The 25,171-nt window shown below is 39.1% G+C and overlaps 1 protein-coding gene across 1 annotated transcript in view; it reads left to right on the top strand.

Moving 5' to 3' along the window:
* EDNRA (endothelin receptor type A) overlaps nucleotides 1-24,670 on the top strand; it is a 45,060-nt gene extending 20,390 nt beyond the window's left edge. Inside the window, exons 3-8 of the mRNA XM_019730735.3 lie at nucleotides 6,485-6,612; nucleotides 13,771-13,969; nucleotides 17,165-17,317; nucleotides 20,990-21,123; nucleotides 21,537-21,645; nucleotides 23,066-24,670. Of these exons, the coding sequence (XP_019586294.2) occupies nucleotides 6,485-6,612; nucleotides 13,771-13,969; nucleotides 17,165-17,317; nucleotides 20,990-21,123; nucleotides 21,537-21,645; nucleotides 23,066-23,206 (864 nt within the window). The 3' untranslated portion in view covers nucleotides 23,207-24,670. The remainder of the gene's footprint in view (nucleotides 1-6,484; nucleotides 6,613-13,770; nucleotides 13,970-17,164; nucleotides 17,318-20,989; nucleotides 21,124-21,536; nucleotides 21,646-23,065) is intronic.
* The last annotated feature ends 501 nt before the right edge of the window (nucleotides 24,671-25,171 follow it).

Here is a 25,171-nt window from a genome sequence, read left to right as displayed (position 1 = left end):
TCATTGGCAAAAGGACAAAAAGTAGAGACTGAAAATGATAGGCCATGCAACTAGCTCACATTTCCCTATACTTACTTCTCTTAAGCCCTTTCTATGGATTGTCTCTTCTGTTGTCTACAGTCATCCTCCGAGGTGGCTACCATCTTCTAGAGGAGGAAGCTGAGAAGCAGCAAGGTTGACTGACATGCCAAGGTCACCAACATAGCAGAGCCTTCAGTCTGACCCAGGGAGTCAAGCTTCAGGGCCCACTCTTAACTGCTATGCCAGGCCTCTTGCTTGAATGAAAGAGGAGTGCTCCTCCACCTCCCCAGGGCACAGAGGGCACCTAGTGCCAGAGTCGAGAACATTTATGGAGTCCCTGCTCTTCTCTGCTTTTGTCATATGCTCCAAACTCTTGAACTGGTCAGGAGGCAAGAGGAGCCTATTGAAGGGAAAAGTGTGTGGCGAGGGTAGAAGCCACAGGCTTGATTTCACTTATTTCTGTGAAAGCTCTGCCTCAATCCTGAAGCAATTAAAGCATAATGGAAGAACAAAATCCATTCTCGGTCACGCAAAGTGATTGATTTATTTCACTGTATGTGAGGTTTGCAACAGCCAGAGAGCATGTTCTCATTACAAAGGCCTGTCCTGGGTATCACAGGCCTTTATAATGATCTCAGTCTGTGCTGCCGGAAGAGGTTTTTGTTTACTACTGATTTGACGATGTACCAACTTCTACACCCCAAGCCATTGTCTAGCAAGAAAGAAAACCTCAGAACCCCACTTTTGAAGACTGGTAGCTAGTCCATCATATGCAATTCCAAGGGACCCTACAAAATTTCATGTTGAGAGGAAAAGAACATTTTATTTACTATGAGGTTTTCAGTGATTTCAGACTATGCTCATAAATCCCTCATTCCTGTCTAGGATGGGTGGGGTGAGATGAAGGGGAGGAGGAGAATCCCTCAGCCTCACCAGACAGGGTGGAGGGAAAAGTCGCACAAAAAAATGTGCCACTGGTTTTATTTATCCCGTTATTAAGATGCCATGATGATAACGAAAATAATGTCCAAGTAATAACATCAAACAGCAGAGGATATTCACATCTGGAATGGATAAAATAGGGCTAAATTCATTTATAGTATCCTTTTCTTCCTCAAGTTGGGTGTAAATAGTACATTTCAGTTTAAAATTGCAAATCATAGCAGTTCAAAAGAACTAACATTTGCGCCATGCATATTCAGTTTGCAGAATTCTTTCCTAAGCATTGTCCCCTTTGAACCTCCCAAATGGTCATCAACCATTGTAGCAGGTATGAGAACCACCCCACTTAACAAATACAGGACTGAGAAGCGGCTTCCCAACAATCACACAGTAACAGGAAAACCTTGTACATGAACCTAAGTCTTAGGAGTTCACAACCTAAGTTGAACTGAGGGGGGAAAAGCAGCCTTATTTTGTTGTGCCACACTGGAGAGTCCGGGGATGTTAGACGGCAACATTAAGGTTATGCATACCAGTTAGGTCACCTGTGATTAAACTCGACCTCTACGTATTGTTGGCCTTAGGTATTAGTGGGGTGAGAGGGTAATGGGATGCTAGCTACATGGCCCCAAACTATTGCAATTTTTTTTATTTCTTACATCAATGTTTTAGAGTCTTGTCTGCCTCTCCTGCACTATCTGGCTGTCAGCATCCTTTTTTCCCAAGCATGGTACCTCTAGAGCGGTGGTTCTCAAAGTGTGGGTGGTGGGCCAGCAGCGTCAGCGTCGCTTGGGAACTAGTTAGAAATGCAAATTCTCAGGCTCCATCTCAGACTCACAGAACCAGAAACTCTGGGGGTGGGGCTGAGCAATCTGGTTTAAGGAGCCTTCTAGATGATTCTAATGACGCTAGAGCTCAAGAACCACCGCAAGAAAGCAATGATTCTCAGTCATGGGAGTCACCTGGGAGCTTTAAAAACTACTGAGGCTGGTGTCTCAACCCCCAAAATTCTGATTTAATTGGTATGTGACATGGTCTCCAACCTCAGCACTACTGACATTTTGGGCTGGATAATTATTGGTTGGGGGGGATAGAAAGGGAGCTGTCCTGTGCATTGTAAGATGTTTAGCGGCATCCATGGGCTCTACCCACTAAATGATACTAGTCCCCCACCAACCCACCCACCCCACTCAGTTGCAATAACCAAAAATGTATCTAAACATTGCCAAATGCCCCCTCGGGGGCCAACATGAGAAGCACTAGCCTAGGGGGATGGCCTGGGCCCTGGGGCTTTTAAAAGCTCCCTAAATCATTCTAATGTGCAGTCAAGACTGAGAACTATCACTCTGGAAGGTTCTCATTAATGAGCACCTTTGGATGTGCAATGGACTAAAGAACAATAAAAGCTAACTTTTATAGCATTGGATGCAAAGTAAAAATAAATCTACCTGCAGTGAGGACTCAGGCAGTTTGCCCGTGAGTCAAGTACATGAGCCTTAGGATGTGTATGTCACCTCAACCATTTGGCTCCTTACATTTTTGCGTACTTTCTGGTTGTCGAGTGTGTTCCAGAAAACAGATAAACAGGTACATGGCACATATATAAAAGCTCCCAACCAAGTAGATACTGCTTTGTACTAAATATAGTAGGGGATGGACATCCTGCTCTGCGATCTAATTGTTCTGAAAATACGGTGCTTATCAGTGGATCATGTGGTACAAGTCCTTCAGTAAATCTGTTTTGACAGGTTAAAAAATGCAGCCTGTCAATTTTGTGATGCTGATTTTGACACAATCCAAATCAGCCACACAAACACAGGATTTCTACAGTAGTCTGTGCCAGTTAGCAGTATTTTAGTTTTCTGTGATGATCAGGGACTTGTTTCAACTGGTGAAAAACCCCGTGGGCGAGAACCAAGGCACATGCCCTTCAGTGAATCCCAAGCTCAGCAGGCGGCCTTCTGCTGCCTCAGTGATTGCTCTGTGGTGTTCCTCTGGGATCCCCTGGAGAAGGGGAGGGCGTGTGTTCACTTAAATCAGAGGATTGGCACCTTCTCCAAGTGCTGCTCTGCAGCCCTTACCAGGCTGAGCAATCCCAGCCCAGCCCAAAGTGAGAGGTCGCCAAGCAAAGAGTTTGTGACAGCCCCTCTTCACCCTGGGACTTAACAGAACAGTGTTCTTCCACTTCCTCAAACCAGTAGTTGGTAGGTACATTGTTTCTTTCAACAATAAGAGTTGAAATGCTACTGTGAGATACTAAGAAACAACTTTTAAAAAGAAAGTGAATTACAAGATGAATGTGCTGCCAGGGCAAAATTGGTACTATGTAATCTCAAGATATGAAAATATCCTGAATTAGTGATTTGAAATCATTCATTCATTCAACACCTACTATGTGCTAGGTACTGTGTAATGTGCTCAGAAATTATAACTATGAGGGTTATGCAATAGCACAGAACTTTTTATGGCAAAAATAAGCTATGGTTTCTCCAAGGTGTCAGGTTTACCCTGTGGACCAATCCAACTTGTTGGTTTGTCAGACTAACTAATTTGGTTTTTCTTTCATTGAATTGATGGTAGCTTATTCACATTAGTGAAATCAAGGAGTTCTTTTGCCATGGTCTAGATTTGCCTTAAGCAGTTACTTATCTTTTCCTATCCTAGCCCAGTTGTTTCATTGATGTGCTTTGATAAATCAAAACCTTTCCGTTATGCAATAGAACTGCTTCCCAGAAAAGTACTCTAGGAAAAAAAAAAAAAGATCATCAAAGACTGTTAATAGGTATTATTTCCATATGGTTCCACTTGCTTTTTTTAAAAAAACGGGGAAGGGCATATGCTTTTATGTACATAAGAATTTTCTGGAAGAAAACATAATTAATAATTAACAGTGGTTGCCTTTGAACAGGAAGTTTAGGGGCCTTGATTGGAACGGAGACTTACTGTTCTTTATTTTTTTATACAGCTTACTTTTTTACCATTTTAAATATTGTATTTCCAATTTTAAATGCTAATATATAAAAGAAAGGACACATCCCCAGTAATCTTTCAGAAGTTCCAAAATGCCTCTTCTAATAAGAGAAAAATGGGTGAGCTACACGCTAAGCCTCTTTGATGCCCCCTTTCTTTTGTGTATGTTTTATTGCTAAAACAGAGTGAGTTGAAAGGAGACTTTAAATGTAAGATTACTCCAGCATTGCTTTCATAAAAGACAGGAATAAGCAGGTCCTACCTGAGATTGGGTAGTGAATGAGGGCTTCTTGGAAGAAGCCACCTTTAACACGAAAAAGAAGTTGCCTCCTGGTAGCGGCTGAATTTCCCTGGCTCCTTTGGGACAGTTACTATCCACACATCTTTTAGAATGAAGTGGATATGGATTAGCGAAGTGTGCACTGTGATGGCACCTAAATATTTCCTCCAATGATCTCTCTCATTCCCCTTTGTCTGTAAGTCCCAACAAGAATCAATGCTCATTCCTGGGGAAAAGAAAAATAACAACAAAGATAAGAAAACATATATTTGTGTCAAAGAAAGATAATTCTATGATCATTTGGGTACCCACCGATACCATGATATCCTTCCCTTCAGTCCTTCCTTCACACCTAACCCTAGTTAAAAGTTTAAGCAAGTGTGGAAAAGGAGGGGACGGAAGGGAATTCTATTGAGATTGAAAAAGCCTGAAACAATCATGCCCAGTTGTGGTTTTTTTCTGGATCATGTTTCTTAGCACTTGTCACTTACACTTTCAGAGAATTTCAGAGTCTCCCTTGTTGAGCAAGAAATTTCCTTTTCCTTTTTTCTTTTCCTCATTGTTGGATGTATGAATTGTGAAATCCAACCATAACAGTTCAACTATTCCAAAGCATATCCTATAACAACTCCTGCACATTTTAATTACATCTCTGTTGTCTTTAGTGGAGAATTACAATTCTGGGACAAAACACTAAACTCCAATCCTATAAAAAGTAATTTTCAGGCTTTCTTTTGTTTATGGGGGTGATTCATCCCAGAAATAGTGTTTTATGGCTCTACTTGCATAAAGCATTAATAACCAGCAATCAGTAATGGTATAATTGCTTGTCAGCTTCATGAAAACTGTCAGAGTTAAGGGCAATATATCTGTGAGAAACCCGTCAGCTGTCCTTGGACAAAAGTTTATGTGGAAATTCTGAGAAGGCACCCACCAGGACTAGTTAAAGAGGAAAAAGAGACCAGAGGCAAGAATGGATTGAAGGAAATTGTCCTTTTAGAAAACTATTCAGAAGGAAAATATGTTTGAAAACTAAAGAAAACTTCTGAAATGAAGTCCTACAGGGTCTTAGCCATAAAAGTAGAGTCTTATGTTACTAAATTCTCAAAATGCGTAGGTTCTGACTTTGTACCTATGGGGTACTGGCTTCCCCCCCCCCCCCCCTTCAATGGACTTACGTTAATGACTACATTTACCATGAAATTAAACCTCACACAATCTTTTAGAAATGGTGTTACAGGAATTCAAAGCTCAACTGAGAATTACTCTGGCAATAGGTACCTTGCAAAACAAAAAGAAAAAAAAAAAGACATTTGTCTCGTAGGATAGTGTTTCCTACTGAATGGAGTAAGTTTAAATTCTGAGTCACGAAGCAAAAATGAGAAAGGAAATCAGTACCATTTTTATTCTTGAAATGGCATCATATTTTCAGCAGAGACGTCCTTCCCCGTTTTAAGCAGCTGAACTATTCTGCTGCTAGTAGAATACCTACCTAGTTAGATAAAATATGAGCAACTCTCAAGGAACATTACGTTATTGCTACTTACCACAGCCGCTAGAGGGTGTCTGTCCTACCAACAAAGATTTTCAGTTGTCAACGTGGAAGAATAGGTTTTCCTCAAAAGCTGCAAACAAACAAAAAAAAAAAAGCTGCAAACAGATCACAGTAACCACATTTTTCTGTATGGTAAAGGGAAGTTTGAGCCCAAATAAAGGTCACTTATGACACACCTACTTAAGCACAGAGGAAAAGGAAAGTTCCAAATGGCTTTAGGTGTTAACAAGTTGACAAAGCCAGTACATCCTAAACCATTTCATTTTCCCCAGTATTCCCCAGATCCATAACCTTGCATTCAGAACTTTGGCTGCTTGCCAAGAGATAATACAATCTTCCCATGCCACTGGTTAAAAATGACTTGCTTTACTCTTGGTTTAGCAAGAATTGATGAGATGACTGCCTACTTCTCTGTTAAGCTGTCACCCAAACCCCACACTTTTGCTACTCTTTGAAAAGTAGGTGGTATGACTACTCCATATAAGATCAAGGTTTGTCTCTTCTGTTGTTATATTTATTTGTCATTTTCCATATTGTCCCAAATTGCTGAGGCTTTAAAACATAAAAATAAGAAGAAGAGTAAGAATATTACCACCATGCTAACTGCAAAACATGATGGGTAATAAAATTTAGAAGACTGGAAGATAATTAGAAACGAGTATCCATGTATCTCATGCCAGCTCTCCATACCTTACCACAGTGTCTCCTTTTTTCAGCTGCTGGCTGGGCGCTGGCCTTTTGATCACAATGATTTTGGCGTATTTCTTTGCAAGCTGTTCCCATTTTTGCAGAAGTCCTCAGTGGGGATCACCGTCCTCAATCTCTGTGCTCTCAGCGTTGACAGGTAACGTGGTTCTTTCCCTTTCTCTTCTGTTGGATTTAGAAAATCATTTTTGTCATAAAGAAAGGAAGTCAAGGAGCCTTGAGAGTTGGTACCCAGGGCAGTTGTAGTTTTAAGTAAATTAAAATATTAACAGTCTTGTTCTGTTGATAATTTGCTTTACACATTTGCTGATTATTAGCCATCTTTGGCTCAGGCAATTTCTATCTAGAACATTTTGCCAATTATGCGTATTTGGCACCCTCCATTAATTAAAAAGCATGTTTCTCAATATCTGATGGGAGTAGAGATTTGAACAGCCCTTCTGGAAAATAAAATCCTACAAATGCTTTTGCCTTCTGACCCAGTACTTACTATTTTGGGGATCAGTTCTAAGGAAACAATCCAAAATTTGAACAGAGCATTCATGCACAAAGATGTTCTTTACAAGATTATTTACAACAAAAAGCTGAAAGCAAACTTATTGCCCCATATTAGGGAAATGGAAAAGGATGGTAAACATAATTTATATGAATAAGTATATGGATATAAAATTCCTTGAAAGAAATATGATTCGTATTATTAGTAGTTACATCTAGGGATGGAGTGATGGGTTTTTGTCATGTTCTTCTATAAGCAGAAAAACTTTTCTGAGTTTATTTACTTCTATTATCTGTTACCCATTTGGCTCATTACCTTATGGCATCTATATATTTTAATTTTGTCACTTGCACAGTTCATGCCTATGACCTTTACTATATACGAACCCTAATTCTCTATGCTTAGACAGCTCTGAAACACCACCGCATACAGGCACAGAGACATGAGCAAAGAGGCCTGTGTGAATGGAGACATACAGACATTACATGCCCAGCCCGGAGCTCCTTCCGTCCCTACTGGGTTTTACAAAAGCACCATCAACAGTGGGAAAATAGTATTTCATTAAAAAATTAAACTTTGTCCCAAAGTTTAGGTAAAAACCAGCTGATAACGAATTTTAGGAGTTACTCAGTGTTCTGAAAGAAAACTGTACCTCTGAGGATTCATCTAACCAAAAGCAAAAGCCAGACAAGAAGAGCAGATACCAAACAAGAATGACAAATAGGAGAATGAAGACAAAGAAGAAGCCTGGTTCCTACAAACAACAGAGTCTTCTCTAAGGTAGCTAGGGATCATGCTCCGAGAAGACAGGCACTGAGGGAAAGAGAAGAGAAGAGAAAGAATTTGCTTGGTTTGATGAGAAACGTAGGCACCTTTTCACTCCCATAATATATTTTGTTGTCACAAAATTTATAGTTAATTTTATAGTATTATGTGGCATGGTATAATGGTCCCTTATAGATGGCATATAAATCTATCTAATAAACTTTTTCTTAATAAAAAACTAGTTTAAGGCACTTACTCCTCAATGATAAGCTGTATAATAAATTATCCCTAGATTGAGGAATATAACTTGTAAGTTAGTCCAACAGAGACTTGGGCAGGAGGCGTGTGATAACAGACATCAAGAATAAGGCCTTTCGTGTTCATGGCTGTGAAGGCATTGACTAAGGAACAAGGGAGAATAAAACACATGAAGGAATTATTCAGACAATGGGATTCCTAAATCATGAAAACCCTCTATTCCTTCTCTAGCTCACACTCTTCTTTCCTGAGGGGAATCTCAGAGGACCATCTTTCTGAGCTTAATCTCCCCAGTAGAACTCTCACTATGGGGCAGGAGGGGATCCTGGGGAAGATGAGAAGGGGGAGAATGGAGGGATTTAGATCATAGATTCCAATTTCTGGTACAGGCTCGCCTCACCCATAGCACCCCCGTGCATGGAGACAAATGAGCTAAACGATCAACCACAAATTATCAGTGGCGTATCAAATGAAACGCTCTTGGTTTAAAGAAAATAATTCAAACATCTATTTTATTCAGAGTTGCTCTCAATCTTATATCAACGAGATAAACCCTTTTAAAATTCTACTCCCACAGAAATGTGCCTTAATCCAGGGTTTTCCTTGGTAATAAACTCATTCTTCTTTGTTCCCTGGGTCCTTTATTATTTTTACAGTTCATTGACATTGACTTTCAGTTTTGGGACCTGTCTGTACGGAATCTATTTTGACATTTCTACTTCAAAAGCTTTCATCCTAGACAATAGGGTGAATGAATCATTCACATTTAATTCCAGAACTGGACAGAGACAAAGTCAAACACTGGCTATAGAGCAACTTGGGATCTCATTCTGGGGTCTGTTCTCAATTGCACATAGTTATTCACTTTTTTAATCTTAATTCTATGGTCCAAGTCAGACAACTGGATAATTTTGCTAGCTCATTTTTCTTTGATAGCAAACTACCCCAAAACTTAGCAGTTTAAAACAACCACCATTTTATTAATATCTAACCATGTTGTGGGGCAAGAATTTGGACAGTTCTCTTTGTCACTGGGACGGGGGTCTCTTGGTGGATTTCAGGTAGAGGCTGAACTTGTCTCATGGGTCCAAGACTCACATGACTGTCTTGTTGGCAAGAACAACTGGAAATTTGACCTAACAGAGCCCATCTCCTCTCCATGTAGTCTAGGGCCTCTTAACACATTCTGTCCAGCAGTCTCAGGGCTCCAAGTGGGCCCTTGCTGCTCTGCTTCGAGGCCAGGCCTGAAACGGGCAAAGCATCATTCCAGATACTCCCAGCTGAAGGACTCAGTTGAAGAAATATCATAGAATTCACAACTATCTTTTCACACGCCACACCTCATTTATTTTAAAATTCTCCCTGCTAGTATTTTGCCGCCAAATCTCTCTATGGCAGTTGGTTTGTCTAGCACATGAGACATAAATGATAAACACATATTACCAATAGTCAGGCTTGCTGTTAATCAAAGATGTGCAGAGGTGAAGACAGAAGTGCCACTTTGCCTTATGGAAGTAGCAAAAGTGAAGGAAAAATAATAAATTCTAAAGTAGGAAGCATTGAGATGCACTTGGTAGGCACGTTTTTTGAGGTAATTCAGTTACCTTTTCATTCCCTTAATTCAGTAATTCCACTCAAGATAATGAATCCAGGAAAACCATTCAAAAAGAGAACAAAACTATATGTATAAACATATTTGTAGGCGTGTTATTCACACCCTTGAAACACTAGAAATATGATCATAGGAGAAAGATTTAAGTAAATTGTATAAATATCCTGTTAGACATTGTAGCCATTAAATTAATAAATGCCATGCCTCTGTAGAAACATGAGACTATTTTTACAATCAAAAGTGAATAAAGCTAAAAATAAAATTGTAACTGATATGATTACAATATATATTCAAACCATGTTTATGAGAATAGAAATGAACAAAGAGTGAGAAGAAACAAAAACAGGTTTAGTTGAAGTAGTATCTTTAGAATTTGTTTTATTTTATACTGTTTTAAAACACATTCAATAACAAATTTTTAAAAATTTTAATGACCATCCCAGACCGTACCTTAAAGATTCAAAAACATGCATTAAATGCCTCTGGCCTTGAAAACATGTAAAAATTTACTTATAGAAATAGACAGTATATCTATAAACAAACATTTTTACATAAATGTAACGTAATTTATACTTTTATTTTGTATAAGGTGATGGCATGGTAAAAGACTCCCCTGGGAGTTGGCAGACCAGAGCCCTGCTCCAGGCTCCCCAATTTCACTGGACATCAGGCAGAGGATGTGGCAACACACCTGTCCTCAGGCTCCCAGCGGGAACACAAAGGGGAAAAAGATCCCCCTAAAGATCCCTCCTGGTTTTTAATGTGTTTGGTTGCAGGATTCTAAAAGTATTAGCTCTTTATCTGTTGTCTAATTCATGGCTGGCTTGAAAAATAAGAAAACGCTCAGAAGGTCGTGTGCTGTTGTCTTGGGCCAATAAAGACAAACGCATGGTAAAGAAACAAAGATGCTCAATTCAACAGATGTTAATTTGGCACCAGTCGGTTTAAATATTGTGACCGACATCCAAACTGTTTGCCCTATGGAGCCTATGTTTTAAAGGGAGGGGTGGACATAGACAATAAACAAAGGACGTAAATAAAATATTTGGTTGGTCACATGGTAGTAAGCGTTACGGAGAAAAATAAATCAGGGTGAGCAGGACAGGTTAAATTTGTAGTGGAAATTGACCTTTTTAAATAGGGTGCTCAGGGAAGGCCTCTGACAAGACACAATTGAGTAAAGAAGAGGAGAAGCAGCTTTGAGGATCCCGGTAGGCATTCCCATTAGGGTGGGAAACCACTGGGGGATTTGGGCAGAAGGGCGATATGACTGATTTATGTTTTCACAGGCTCACTCTGGTTTCTGTGTTCAGGGTAGATTGCAGTGGGGCAAAGTGGGTGTAAGGAGACCAGTTAGGAAGCTATTGCAATAATCCAGGCAGGATGATAACAGGTGAGATGGTGACACGTGGTCGCATTTGCGTTTATCATGAAGGAAGAGGTTACAGGGTTTGCTGAAGACTTGGTTGTATGGTGGGAGAGAAAAGGGGCCGTGAAAGCTAACTTCAAAGTTGTGGCCTGAGATGGTAAAGGCTGGAGAGAGGGCAGGTTTGGGATCAAGGAAGGCGACCAGGAGTGTGGTTTGGGTGAGTCTAAATGCATATTAGATAGCCGAATAGAGCTCTCAATTAGGCAGGTGGATCTACAAGGCTAGAGTTAGAGGAGAGGTTCTAGGCTAGAGTTATGAATTTGATAATTAATTATCAGTATATAGATAGTTGAAATGATACTAAATCCATGAGACTGGATGGGATCACGAAGACGAGTGAGCAGGATCCAGCCAAGGAAATGAGAAGGAGTGGCCAGTAAAGCAGGAGGAAATGCAGGAGAATGCGGAGGAAGCCAAGTGAAGAAAGCATTTCAATGAGGAGGGATTATTTCTGGAATATCAGTTATAAGGCGCTAGATATACACTTGCATATTTTCTATGGCAAGGGCAGATATCATATATAAATATAAATGTAAATATAAATACAAATACACACACACGGAGAGACTAGACTGAAGGCTATTTATAATCACACCGAGTAAGGAGAACATATTTGTGTATATGTGTGTTGTGTGGTTATACTCCATAAAAATCATTTTTGGAACATCCAGTACTTCTTATTTTCCATACCTTTCACCACCTTCATCCTCACAAACGATGGCTTCTAAATGCTCTTATGGTTGTTATCTCATAGAGATTTTATCAAGATCAGTGTGATTACAAAAGGAAATATTCTAATTCTCAGTTGTGTGGGTTAAGAAGGAGCAGACTGCTTATGAATCGTTTGCTAAACTAGACTCTGAAAATACTTCTGTTTATTTCTAAATGTTCAATTTATACTGGATTATTGACATAATATTCTGGGAACTGATAGCACATCATATAATGAAGCTGGACTGCGAATATATTCATCATCAGAACACGTTTACCACATTTTCTTTATTAAACCACTTTCTACCCCCAATACTGCCTAAGAAATCTGGATTTCTCACTCCCTTAGGAGATAAAGTGCTTTTATTTAAATCACCTTCCCTGATAACTGATCTCAGAGGAGAGGAGAAGAAATAGATATAACTCATTGACAGCCTCGGGGTATAGACATCCAGTCTCCATTCCTTTTAGCTTTTACTGAACATCAGGCTGCCAGTCTAATAAGGCAACAAAGAAAAGTAAACAGAAATGGAAAGCAAAATAAATAGCAGTCTTTATCCCACTGGAAATAACCATAAATTTAAAAATGCAGTGTTGGCCATATTGTAAAAGGATTTTCTGTTTGCATAGCTGTATTTTATTCCATTCTGAAGTAATATCTGGACTCCTTTAGAGAGTCTTATTGTACACCAATCTTATTTACCCTAAAAATCTTTTGCAAAACATTTCTCCAGCAAATTGTTCTGTATATAAGCTGTGTGGCATCATCATGCAAACCAAAACTATAGATTCTAATCTACAGTGAAGAACAAGAGAGCATAACTCCTGGAGGCTCTGTTTTCTCAGATGTACCTTGAAGATGTACTGAGACAGAACACTAAACATAAGTGATAGGGGCTCATATTGGTGGATATGGGTAGCTTGTAGCTTGCCTTGACTTTGCTGAATAATCTTCCACGTGACATCACACGTCCTGTGAACCCATGTGCACCTGTCTCCAATGCCTTGGTCTGTTTTACAGCCTTCTTCTGGCATTATCAAATGAAGCTATAAAAAGAGAATGTTTCATTTCCATTACAACAGCAACAAAAATTTCAAGAATGAAGCCACAAAAATACCATACTACAGCCCAGGTCCCTTCTTAATAGTAAGTCTAAAAGTAGTTCGCGGCAGACCATCACATCAGGTCAAAGAGCAGAGTTTCTGAAACCAAACTTTCTTTCGACTTAACATTTAAATGTGATTATTTTCACAAAAAACATTAAAGTAAGAAATAAGGTAAACACAGTGTCTCAATGCTAATTCTTTTTTAATTGATACAATTGATATAAACGTTCAGTGACATTTATATTCTATACTTTTGTATGAACCATTCTTTTCTATTATACTATAAACCCTAAAGATTAGAAATCAAGGTATCTTGAACTCATTTTGACATACTTTAGCACAGGACCATAATGGAGAGATAGTCATTCTTTGACATTTATCAGAAATACTAATTTACTAAAACTGCCACGGGGTACAAGCCCAATGTGCTCATGTTTTGAGGGTAGGAGAGAAAATGATGGAATATCTATGGTCACTACTCATTTAAGGATATCTAAATCTACTTCATAGATAAATTTCAAGTTTTTTTAATATATAAAGAGGAATAAGATACTACCATAATAAGGAACAACAGCTTTCACTATACCGTCATCATCCAATGTTTCCCCCCAGCTTAAAAAACATAGACACACCTATCTGATGCTTCCACATTCTAAACTCTCACATGATTTTGCTGGACCCCAAATGAAGAGCTCCGACTCAGACCTGCCAGGCAATTGATTTCCAAGTAGGTGGGCCTCTTCATGGCCACACTTGTTTTTCACACCAGGACGCACAGAAAGTTCCTAAAAAGCCAAAGGGAGGAGCTTTCCAGCATTGAGACATTTTTAATTGAAGTGACTTAAAATTTCCTAACAACTTCGTCCCATTGCCCCCCTGTTTTTTTTGTTTCTTTATTTGTGTTTGTTTGTTTGTTCAGGTACAGAGCGGTTGCCTCCTGGAGTCGTGTTCAGGGAATCGGGATTCCCTTGATCACTGCCATCGAGATTGTCTCCATCTGGATCCTTTCTTTCATCCTGGCCATCCCTGAAGCAATCGGCTTTGTCATGGTGCCCTTTGAATACAAGGGTGAACAGCACAAAACCTGTATGCTCAATGCCACGTCCAGGTTCATGCAGGTAGGCATTGTTTCCAGGGAATGAACCAAGACTTGTTGATGCCTCTACAGTGCCCAGTGTGGTTTAATTCTGCTGGCTCAGTCAAATATTCTTCAGTTGCATGAAAAAAAGAAAGATGTTAAACCAGAGTTTCGCACAATAGAACTATTGTGTTTTTACTCTTGTACTGTAGCACAACTATAGACAAAACTGTTGTTTGGCACCAAACAACTCAGAATTCTGAAATAATTTACTAAGAAAAAGAGACAGAGGTGTATGTGTAAAGTACTGTTTGTTTTTATAATAAGGAATACAGCACGACGATTTCCATCTGACAGACATGCTGATACTTATTTTATGTTACTTTGGGAAACGCATGTTGCTCAAACATTTTTTTAAAGATAGATTTACTAACTCAAAGTAGGAAGTCATATTTACATGTGCTTATATTAGTACAGATTCTATGTGTAATAAACAAATATAAATTTGAAGAAATTTTTTAAAAAGTGTTCGGTTTAACAAATTCAGTTGCTATTTAATACACCTGACCACACTAATGTTTCTCTCAAAAGCTTAATCACATGACTGAGTGTATTGGGAAGCATGTTTAAAATGCATATTTCCTTTGCAAAACTAGTCAAATGTGGACTGAGGGAGAAAGCCAAAGCATAACTATTTCTCCTAAATCAGCATAATTTAGTGCTTTGATCTAAGCTTCATGCAGCTCAGATTCCACATTTAATCACTTACAGACATCTCAAGGTATGTTTTCCTAACTTAGAAAATTCATAAAATTAGTGGTTTTACAGTTGACCAGTTATCCTGCTTAGATTTCTTGTTTTAAAATTAAAATTACTCAGGAAAGCTGCCAAACTGACAACCTTAAAATTAAGGTCTTCTGCTTATCTGCTGACTTTTTTATTAAGTCGAATCTCCATGGTGAAAAACAAACTCGTCAATAGGAGGTTATCAGAATTTGGGCTGTGTAAATAAGCAATCGAAATACTTCTGACTAGAAAAGAAAAAGAAAAAAAGAAATATTTCTGACCAAACATTAGAGAGAAGAGGCTCCATAGAAGGAGATTACTAATCACTAGAACTGGACATGGGATATTTCATAGTGACTGTGTCTCCTGTATAGAGAGGTCAAGCAGAGGGTGGCTGCCCTTCGGGCAGGGGGAGACTAGAGGGTTGCAGTAAAGGGTGGAAGTTTGAACTCATCATTTTTTTACATTTAGGGGGCTCTTTCTTCTCCTTTCTTTTTTTTTTTTTTTTTTCTAATTTTATTTCCCCTCTTTGTTCCATTCTTTCCTCCTCAACTTTGCTCTAAGTGGACTGAAGGGAGGCCCCTCCATACCTTGGCTGATGACATCAGTTCAAAAGAAATGTGTGACCCCTTTTCTCTACAGGCCTCTGCCGTGGAGGGGGCAGGGCCCTCCCCTCACGCCCCTCAGGGGTCAGCTTCCAGACCCTCTGCATTCTTGGTGTTCACACCAGCCAGCATGCACCTGGACGAGGGGGTACAAACTGAAGAAGGGGCTTCAAGGAGTGTTTGTGCTGCACTTAAACAAAAAGAGAGTCCTTCAATTTTGTTATTGTTGTTGACCGTTTTTCAAGTTCAGTACTGAAATCTTTCTACAGTGTGAGGTGAACAGGGAAATATTTGTATAAACAGATCTGAATAAACCAACTCTTTTGGGAGTTTGTACTTGACCTGAGGATAAAATTCAGGGGTCCATGAATTTGAGTGGAAAATCAATTACTGTGTATTTTCACTAACTTCTAACTGAAATTTATCATTTCCTTCTATTATGCATGTAGGCAACAAACCACAATAGTATTTAACAGTACCATGATGTTTTTCACTAATGGAACTAACAGACATTTTCACACCAAGTAATAGTTGTATAACCTTGAAATATCATTTATGCTCATCATTGCTTCAACATTCTGATATGTATTAGAACCATCATTAGATTTGTCATTTAATTTGTTAATAAACACCTATATTGCTATATTATAATTTTATTTTTAATAATTTGATGCTGTTTCTATTAACTGGTTTCTATTATAATCTTACATATTTTATTATACATGGAAAAGTATTGTTCTCAGAAAGGATTACAGTCTTCACCAGATTTCCAAAGGGGTCTATGGCATAAAAATAGTTAAGAATCTTTGCCCAGAACTTTTTTTTCCTCAGGAACCATTTATAGATTATTTTAATAGACATGCTATAAATGTAGCCAACTGGGCCTCTTTCTATATTCAGAAACCGTCCAGTTTTTCACAGAGCAGCATGATTAGTTTTCACTGTGGGAACGGAGATATCACAGGAGGCTGCATTATCCTTAGTAAATAAACAGTCTAGAGAAACAGAATAAGGAAAGGAAAAACATTTCTTCCCAAGTTGGTGATTAATTTAGTGGGAGGAAGAATTTGGATATAATTTTCCAATTTCCATTTTTATAAGGTATTCAATTTTCTCCTTTAAAAAGACATAAAACTGAATAATCCTGGTATTTGCAAATCCTACCCATAGGGAGATAATGCTAAATGTGCCTTCAGATAAGGTGCTCTGTCTGGATAGTTTCCAGGTGGTAAGTATTAAAAGACTATGAGAAGGGGCACGGTTATTGATGGCTCACAGTGGTTGACTGCGAGATCACAGAGCAAGCATACCAGGCAAAGAGTTAACTCCCAGTAACCAAAGCTACACAGATAAGCCATTCATACATAACCTTTCCTGTTTCCAAACAAGATACTCACACGAAGTACGCTTTGACCATAACAGTCAAAAGTAAACCAGGCACTAGAAAATTTTGAGACTCATCAATAAATAAAGATAAATATATATTGTGTATGTCTCAGAATCACATTTTGTGAAGTGTTGGAAGGGAATGATTTTTATTGTTTTGGGCTCTTCCACTGTCTAATTAAAACCAACTTCAATTTATTAAAAAAATATCTTGGTCAGAATAATTTTTTTAAATGCAGTTGGTGTTTTTTTTTTCATGTGCTATTATAAAGCCAGGATAATTTCTAGAGGTTCCAATAGAATTGTTTTGAGCACCACCCTCAAGCCCATCATCACATCCAGAGAGCGTGAATATACAAACTTACGTACAAGCATGAAGCTTTGAAGTCCTGGAGGTACTGCACAGTTACTTGACATTATAACACCCTCCTTTTTTCTCCTTTCTCTTCACTTTACAGTTCTACCAGAATGCAAAGGACTGGTGGCTGTTCGGGTTCTATTTCTGCATGCCCTTGGTGTGTACCGCCATCTTCTATACCCTTATGACTTGTGAGATGTTAAACAGAAGGAATGGAAGCTTAAGAATTGCCCTCAGCGAACATCTCAAACAGGTGAACCTAATAAGATCGTGAAACTCTGGCCAAGACTGTTTTGTCCTTGACACCCAAAGAACTACACAAATGCTGGATTTAGCATATTCGGCCTGATTTTCTCGAAGGAAAACTATTGTCTCACTTGTCTATATGTCTTGTTTCCTTAATAGTTATAGTTTTAGGAATTCCTTTTGTGAAATAGGGAGCCTATTGTGAAACAGGTGGCCCTGAAAGCTGGGCCCAAAAAGAGAGGAACTATTCGTTTATTTTGCCAAGAGTGTATTGACCATGTGTGTTTGTGTACATCGTGTGACTTAGAGCTGTGCTGGGATGGAAAGAAGCATATGAATGACTTTCTCTTCTAGCAGGCTTGGCAGTCTTGTGGAAACATGACACTGTTGGGAAACAGAATCACAGGGTATGGCCAAAGCAGCCCATGCTATGGAAAGCCAAAGAGGATAGGAGATAAAGTCATGGGAAAAAATGAAGGGATTGAACTGTTCATGGAGGATAAATGGGTTTGATGGGAAGAAGAGCACAGAGGGTATTTTGGGGATGGGGGGGACAGGAATCTAGTTAGAACAAACATGGCATGGGCACTACACATTTGGGGAGTGGGGAAGGAGATGAACCTCATTAGAACATCAACCACATCAAAGGTAAGACTCTTGACAGGAAATGAGATTGGGTACATAAGATGTCAAATTTTGGAGGGCCCAAAGTTCTAGAAGGAATTAGAACTAGTCAACAGGACACTGCTGTTTGTCTTTTCTGGGCAGCAAACAGAACAGAGAAAACTATGGGTCTTATGCTTGCTGGCTTTGTGACATTGGGTACATTGCTTAATCTCTCTGAGCTTCTAGTCCCTCGTAAATTGTATATAATAATACATCCAGGGTATTACCTAATGCTTGTAAAATGTCTCATAGTAAGAATTCAGAAAATATTAATAGATATTAATTCAAAGAATAAAACTAGGACTGTAGGTAAATTCTAAGTCTCAACAGAGAAGTATATAAGGACAAGCAGACACACCAAAAATTAATGTTTATTGTTGATGGAGCCCATAAGTCTACCCTATAATTGTCATAGACAAGCATCATTCTTCATTAGCACTGCGTTTCAACAACTGTACTGATTTTTCTGAGCTTTAGCTCCTTATCTGTAAATTGGGCATAATTACATATAAATCAATATTACTGTGGGAATCAAAGGAATTAATGCGTATGCACATACTTTGTAAAACCTAACATGCCATACAAATGCTAGCTATTATCTTCTATTGAAATTTAACAGGAACATTATATTGAGAAACTTTAGCATGACTTTGTTCAAGCATGAAAATGTCAACTATTCCACATGTGAATCATATTAAGCAATTATTGCCTTTCATTCCTGCAGTGGAGGTAATTAATTAAAATAGAGTTTTGAAAAACAGTGTTTTTAATGTTGATTTTTGCATCAGGACTATGATTGAGTCTGTTTAAGTTGTAAGTGGTATCTGTTCTGAAAATAATGAAATAGGGGTTGGGAGCAATAATAATACGACGCTGCCTCACATTTACATGGCATTTTTAAAAAGTTTTTGAAGAGCATTTTTATGCCATTCTCTTATTTGATTCCTCCAAGCATGCTGGGAGAGAGGCAGGACAGATACTACTTTTATTACACAGGTAGTTAAGAGATTGACTCAACCCAATGGAGATTAGAACCCAAGATTTGGTCTTCACGCAGTAGACATTCCCTTGTGTCACCCTCAAAGCTATGGCAGGTTCTAAGAGCAGGAGAGCAAGCGTGGCTGGAAGGCCTGCAAGTGCCGCTGTGGAGGAGCTACCTCAGAGTGCAAGGCCCTGCCACCCTATGACTAGTACCCTTTTGGGCTCTTGGACTTGCTTCTTGCATGGTTTCTCACATTTCTCTGCATTATACTGAGAACAACTTTAGCAGTTAGGGATTGTATTTGAATGCTGGTAGCAGAAAACCCAAAATAATATTGAGTAGATCAAGAAAGGGTTTCTCTTTCTCCCACAGCAAAAAGTACAGATGTCAATGGTTCAGGAGTAAACAGACTCTTGCAGGGGTCCGTTGTTGTGCGGACCTTTTCTTCGGTCTTGGCAGACAGCGGTTACAGCTCTACCCTTGTACCTGATTTCCAGGCAGCAAGAAGGGGAAGACCGTCGATCACATGAGAGTGTGTGCACCAAAGCAGTGCCCCCCCACTTTTAAGCAGCTTTACAGAAAAACCCCACACAACAGTTTCTACGTAATCTAACTGATCAGAACTCTGTCAGGTGACACAGTTCATGCACACGATTGGGCCAGGCCCCCAGGCTGCTGTAACACAATCCAGGATCTGACTGATAGTAAGGGAAACAGGAGAATGGATATTGGATAAGCAAATAGTGGACGGTCATGGCACGTTACCTTTTAAAGGGGTTATCCCTCTTTGAAGATATGCTCAGGGGAGGAAGCCTCTCCCCCAATACCCTCCGTTTTTATTTTTCTGGGCACAGTGTCTTTCTGTCTACACAAAATGACCCCTTTAAAATGACACCCCATTCCTGCAGATTGGAACCCTTTATTTTTCTTAATCATCGTTTGGTTTAAGTGTTTTCTGAAGCCATATCCCAGCTAGGCCCAGCAACCCTGAAAGATTCAAGAATTCCCGGTTCTTTGAGCAAGCATAGCAATTTGTGACAACTGCCCCCAAATCTTTTGAAATAACTATTAATCATATGGGTTTATTATAGGTTTCTCATACTTAACAGTATGTGCTTTGGGTTGAACCAGCATTACCCTCCCAAACCCTGTTTTCAATCAGTTTTATTTTGACATTACCTGATCCCAGTGACAGACAAATTGCATTTTATGTTCCCAGTTAGACTTCTAAACACATGCACTATAATACTCAAGCATAATGCACACAAATTACCGGTTGCAGATAATTCCTAACCTATGGTGTCTCTGACCCTATGCAGACTTGAGAGCATGGAAATCTTCAACTGAAGTCAGTCCAGGGTCAGCCTGTCCCAGTTTTTCTAATCAGCGTTGTTGATATTCCTTTACCTCATCCCTCTGTTTGTAAACGACATATCTTTGGGAACTAGATGTCATTTACAAAAGAGCTTTAAAAGCAAAACATACCCCAATGCTAGCTTTCTTCAAGATCAAGAAATGCAAAAAAACATTGCTGCTGCTTTTTCTTTTCTGTGTCCTACGTCTATTTTGTTTTCCAAATGTCCCTGCAGATGTGTTCATTCTTTACCCTGGTAGGTTCAGTCAACTTGACTGCCATGCTGTCATGAATGCCAGTTAGTTACCTGTTATTGAGGCTTTTAGCTAACGCATTCACCCCCCCACACACACAGACTCAGCCACAGTGTTGGCTCAACTCTAGCTAGCTCATGCCTCTGTTCTGCCACAGAACCTCCGCCCTGGCCCTAATCACCAGCCTGAAGCCACCACCGTCCTCCCCGGCAGCTGCCCAAAACAATCATTCGCAACTCCTGGATCATAAAGTTGGACTCTGAATCTCGCAGAGATGGAGGCACTGTGAGGCAGGCTGTTCTGTCTCCTCCTTGAGCTCGCCTCTCTCTCCGCTCTCTGCTACCTCCTTGTTTTGTACTTCTTTTATCTAGTAGAAAAACACTGCACTTACAGCACTTTTTTTTCCCCCTTACTTTCCTTTAGCGTCGAGAAGTGGCGAAAACGGTTTTCTGTTTGGTTGTAATTTTTGCTCTTTGCTGGTTCCCTCTTCATTTAAGCCGCATTTTGAAGAAAACCGTGTATGATGAGAAGGACGAGAACCGATGTGAATTACTCAGGTACGATCCTACGTGCCCTGCAGTTTCTCTGATTTTCACATTTACAGTAATACTTTTACAAAACCATCCAGTCTGCATTCTCGTTCGCTCTGAAAATTAAAACTGCGAAGTTGATTATTTTTTCTTGAGCTGACATTGCCCATAACTGATCCCAAAAGGTGTGCAAGCCATGTCTGTCATGGTGCTGATTCCCTCCTGGGGCTGTGCATAATGGTTTGCGCTAAGCAAGTGGCCGGCAAATGTTCAGCAGAAATAGAACTGCCACTTAAAAAAGCACTTTAAAAATATTCTGACTGCCACCTATAAGAAATGGCTGCTGGGCAAGAAAAATGCTTATTCTAGAAATAAATGCGACTTTTCAGATTTAAAAACATTATGTTCTAATTAGTCTCCTCAATTTCCTTTTGCTCTAGTTTCTTGCTGCTCATGGATTACATCGGGATGAACTTGGCAACTATGAATTCGTGTATAAACCCAATAGCGCTGTATTTTGTGAGCAAGAAATTTAAAAATTGTTTCCAGGTAAGACTGTTTTGCAAATATTTTTAAGAACAACCAACTAAGTATATTAATTAGCCAACAGGCATGGCTAATTCCATTGGTAAATGTTACTTTCATCAGCTGTACTATTCAGCAGAGAAGTGAAAATCATATTTTGTTACTCAGAAAGAGAGTCAGATTGTCAGCATAACAGACCAGCAATATCGATTCAGACAACGAAGTATTCAGAGGTTAAAATTAAAAATAACTTAATAACATGCCAATTCTGTACCCTCCTTTAAAAATAAATGCTCGAATGTGCGCTTCAAGCCACATAGAATACATAAAACCCATTCATGCCTTATGTTGTCTTAGACTTTAACAAAAGTCTCAATAAAACATAAACTCTATTGTTAAGAAAGCTCTTGCTAAATGCTACTTAATAATATATTTAGTAATAGCCTTTTCAAGGAAAGTAAATGCTTATTGCTCTGGAAATCTGAAGTCATGTAATTACATTTGAAATGAGTTTCCTTCTGTTCATCAAACAAACCTCCTTGTAGCTAAGCCAGCCCATGTCCTCCAGAAGCTTCAAGCTCTTATTGACGTGTCATTTTTCCAGTTCCTGGCATGATTTTAGCAGAGAGCTCATCCTAACTGGATTCTGTTATCTCTGGCCAGGATGTTTAACTTTAGTTTATGGTACTTCTTCGGAAGAGTAGCGTAGAGGTCAAGGGTGCAGGCTCTGGAAGCAAACAGTCTTGATTTACATCACAGCTCTGCACTTATTAACTGATAAACCCAGGTCCAGATGGTGCCACTCCTACTTCCTCAGCTTTCTCCTCTCATATGTAGGATTTAATGGGTTAAATTATGTTAAGTGCTTGAAACAATCAGTGCTCAGTGTGAGTTTACTGTTAGCCAAGATAGAGGGGAGAGGAAAAGCCAAGCGACTGCCTGGGGAACTTAAAATCTAAAAGGAGACAGACGTGTATTAACCAAGAATCACACAAATAGATGAACCTTTGTAGTTTCATCTACCTTGGTAGGGAAATAGCACCTTCCACCTAAGGCTACTCTGAGCATCAGAGAAGAAGCCCAACAGAGAGCCACAGGTGCTACCCGCACACTGACCATGCCCGGCCCCTCCGAGCCCTTCCTCACTCACACCCACCCCAAGTCAGAGCACTCTCCCTCTGGCCACAACTGCTTCCCTTCCTCTTTGTGTTGGTGAATAGAATTAAAAGGAGAAACAAAGAATCTATTTCTCCTCACTAGAATGGACCGTTTTCCTTCTCCCTAGAGGTTACAGTCTCCGTGCCCTCGGTTACTGGGAAGGCTCGCATTCTGCCTCAAATGCATGTGGACATTGACTCCTTGTTAGTGGGGGCCCGAGGCCTCTGCGTCCTGCTGGGGACACGCTGATGGGCTCATGTCATTTAGCATCTGTTCCTTCTCCCAGTCTTGCCTCTGCTGCTGCTGTTACCAGTCCAAAAGCCAGACGACCTCTGTCCCCATGAATGGAACAAGCATCCAGTGGAAGAACCACGAACAAAACAACCACAACACAGAGAGGAGCAGCCACAAGGACAGTATAAACTAAACATCTGAAGAAACATCCATCAATATTCCTTCAAACTTTACTGGAGACAAAAAATTACACAGCAACGCTGTCTCCAGAAAGCTCTTCTCCCATGACTCAGACCCACCCTCAGAAAATACTTTCCAAAACATCAGAGTGAACTCGTTTATACCCACAAATTCAATGAATCTTACTTCTTTAATTTATCTAATTTACATATTCTACATGTTATATTCAGCACTAAAAAATGGTGAGAGTTGGCAGGGGGAAAGGAGACAAGGAAATGAAACCAGAAGGATATTTACTACTTGTACATGAAAATACTTTTCAAGTATGTGACTCATGTTCATGGCACTTCTGTCAAATGTTCAGTGAGAATTGGTCACCATGAAAGTTTAGAGATTATAAAAAGGTTTTCTATTTTTTGAAGTGATTTGTTTTTTTTCCAAACACAGTATGGGTTTAAGTCACCTTTATTTGAAATGACATTCAGTGCCTATATTTTTTTAACTGCATAGTAGCCTAAAAATGATTAGTTGAGTTTATTTACATATATTTTGGGGAAATAAAAAAGTTAAACAGAATTCAGGTGAACAATTAGGTTTATGCTTCTCGTGCTACTGTTTTGTTTTTAAAACATGCTCAGTTACAACAAACACAGGCACTGAAAGCACAGACTGATAACCATATATGCAGTTTAATAGTTGCTATTCAAAAATGTTTAAAGAACCTATATTTTTTAATGGTGTTTCATTACAGGAGATCTTGCACATAATTTATGTTAAACTTTAAAATAATGCTTGAATCAAATATTTCTATTTTTCGTAAGCCCAATCTTTTTTTAATGTCTTTTGTGTAAAATCAATATCATTTACCAAAATGTAAACATACATGTCATTAAACTATACCTAAGACTTCCAGTGCAATGCAAAGAAATCTAAAGCACACCTAGGAGGAAAGGATTAAATATTTTTAGAAGATTTGGAAATTTTCATTGAGTTTCTTTAGTAATAGTAGTAGTAATGTGTATATATATATATATATATATATATATATATATATATATATATATACACATATATTCAGACATCTGTACATTATATATTATGGATATATATGATATATATACATTATACATATCACCTCACATTCTCTTGATTTATCTTAAATTGCTAATTGGCAGTAAGACATTTTTGGTCATTCCTTTTTCCATATAGGAAACATAATCTCAAAGTGGCCAGCTGAGTTTATCATGTCAGTGAAATACAATTACCCCCAAATGCCTCCATGAGCTATAGTTCTTCACTTCTCCAGGTCTCCAGTATGAACTTAAACACCTCCCCCACCCCTACTACTTACCTGGTCACCATTTCAAAGGGCCCACACTGACTTTGGCTGGGCATCTCCAAGTTTACAGACTGTGAGTATAGCAGAAAATCTTTTACTGTGTGTATATAAATATATATAAACTGTACATTTCTTTTAGCCAATTTTTCTGTGATTGTCTCTGTGGAATGTATCTGTGTGTATGATATATGCATGTATGTGATGGTACGCATGGACATGTAACCGAATATGAATGCCCTGTAAGTGTGCCAAAGCACGCACACAGAGTGGGACCCAGGTGGTTGTCCATCGTGACAACTGGCCTCCGTCAGTTTTAATCTCTCTGGGGTCATAAGTCTTATGAACGTGTCACCATTACAAATGGAATATAAGAGGTATGCAAGGGGATGGGCCATGGGCTAACAATGGGGTGTGTTTGGTTGGTTGGTTGGTTGGTTTGATAAAGCAGTATTCGGGGTTGTAGTTTTTTCCTGTGCTGGAGCAAAAGTCATTAGACTTTGAAGTATTCTATTGTCCTAATCCGCGACTCAATGTGGTGATGAGATTGACAAGTGGTCTGATGTTTCTATCAGACTACACCAGACAGATTACTGATGTTCAATTAGCTAATGATTTGTTGGGCTGTATTTTAGCACAGTC

The sequence above is a fragment of the Rhinolophus sinicus genome, chromosome 15 (assembly GCF_057876585.1).
Source record: "Rhinolophus sinicus isolate RSI-liver-muscle chromosome 15, RSI-T2T, whole genome shotgun sequence".
Taxonomy (NCBI): Eukaryota; Metazoa; Chordata; class Mammalia; order Chiroptera; family Rhinolophidae; genus Rhinolophus; species Rhinolophus sinicus.
The sequence above is the reverse complement of the archived record's forward strand: the minus strand, read 5'-3'. Positions and strand labels throughout refer to the sequence as shown.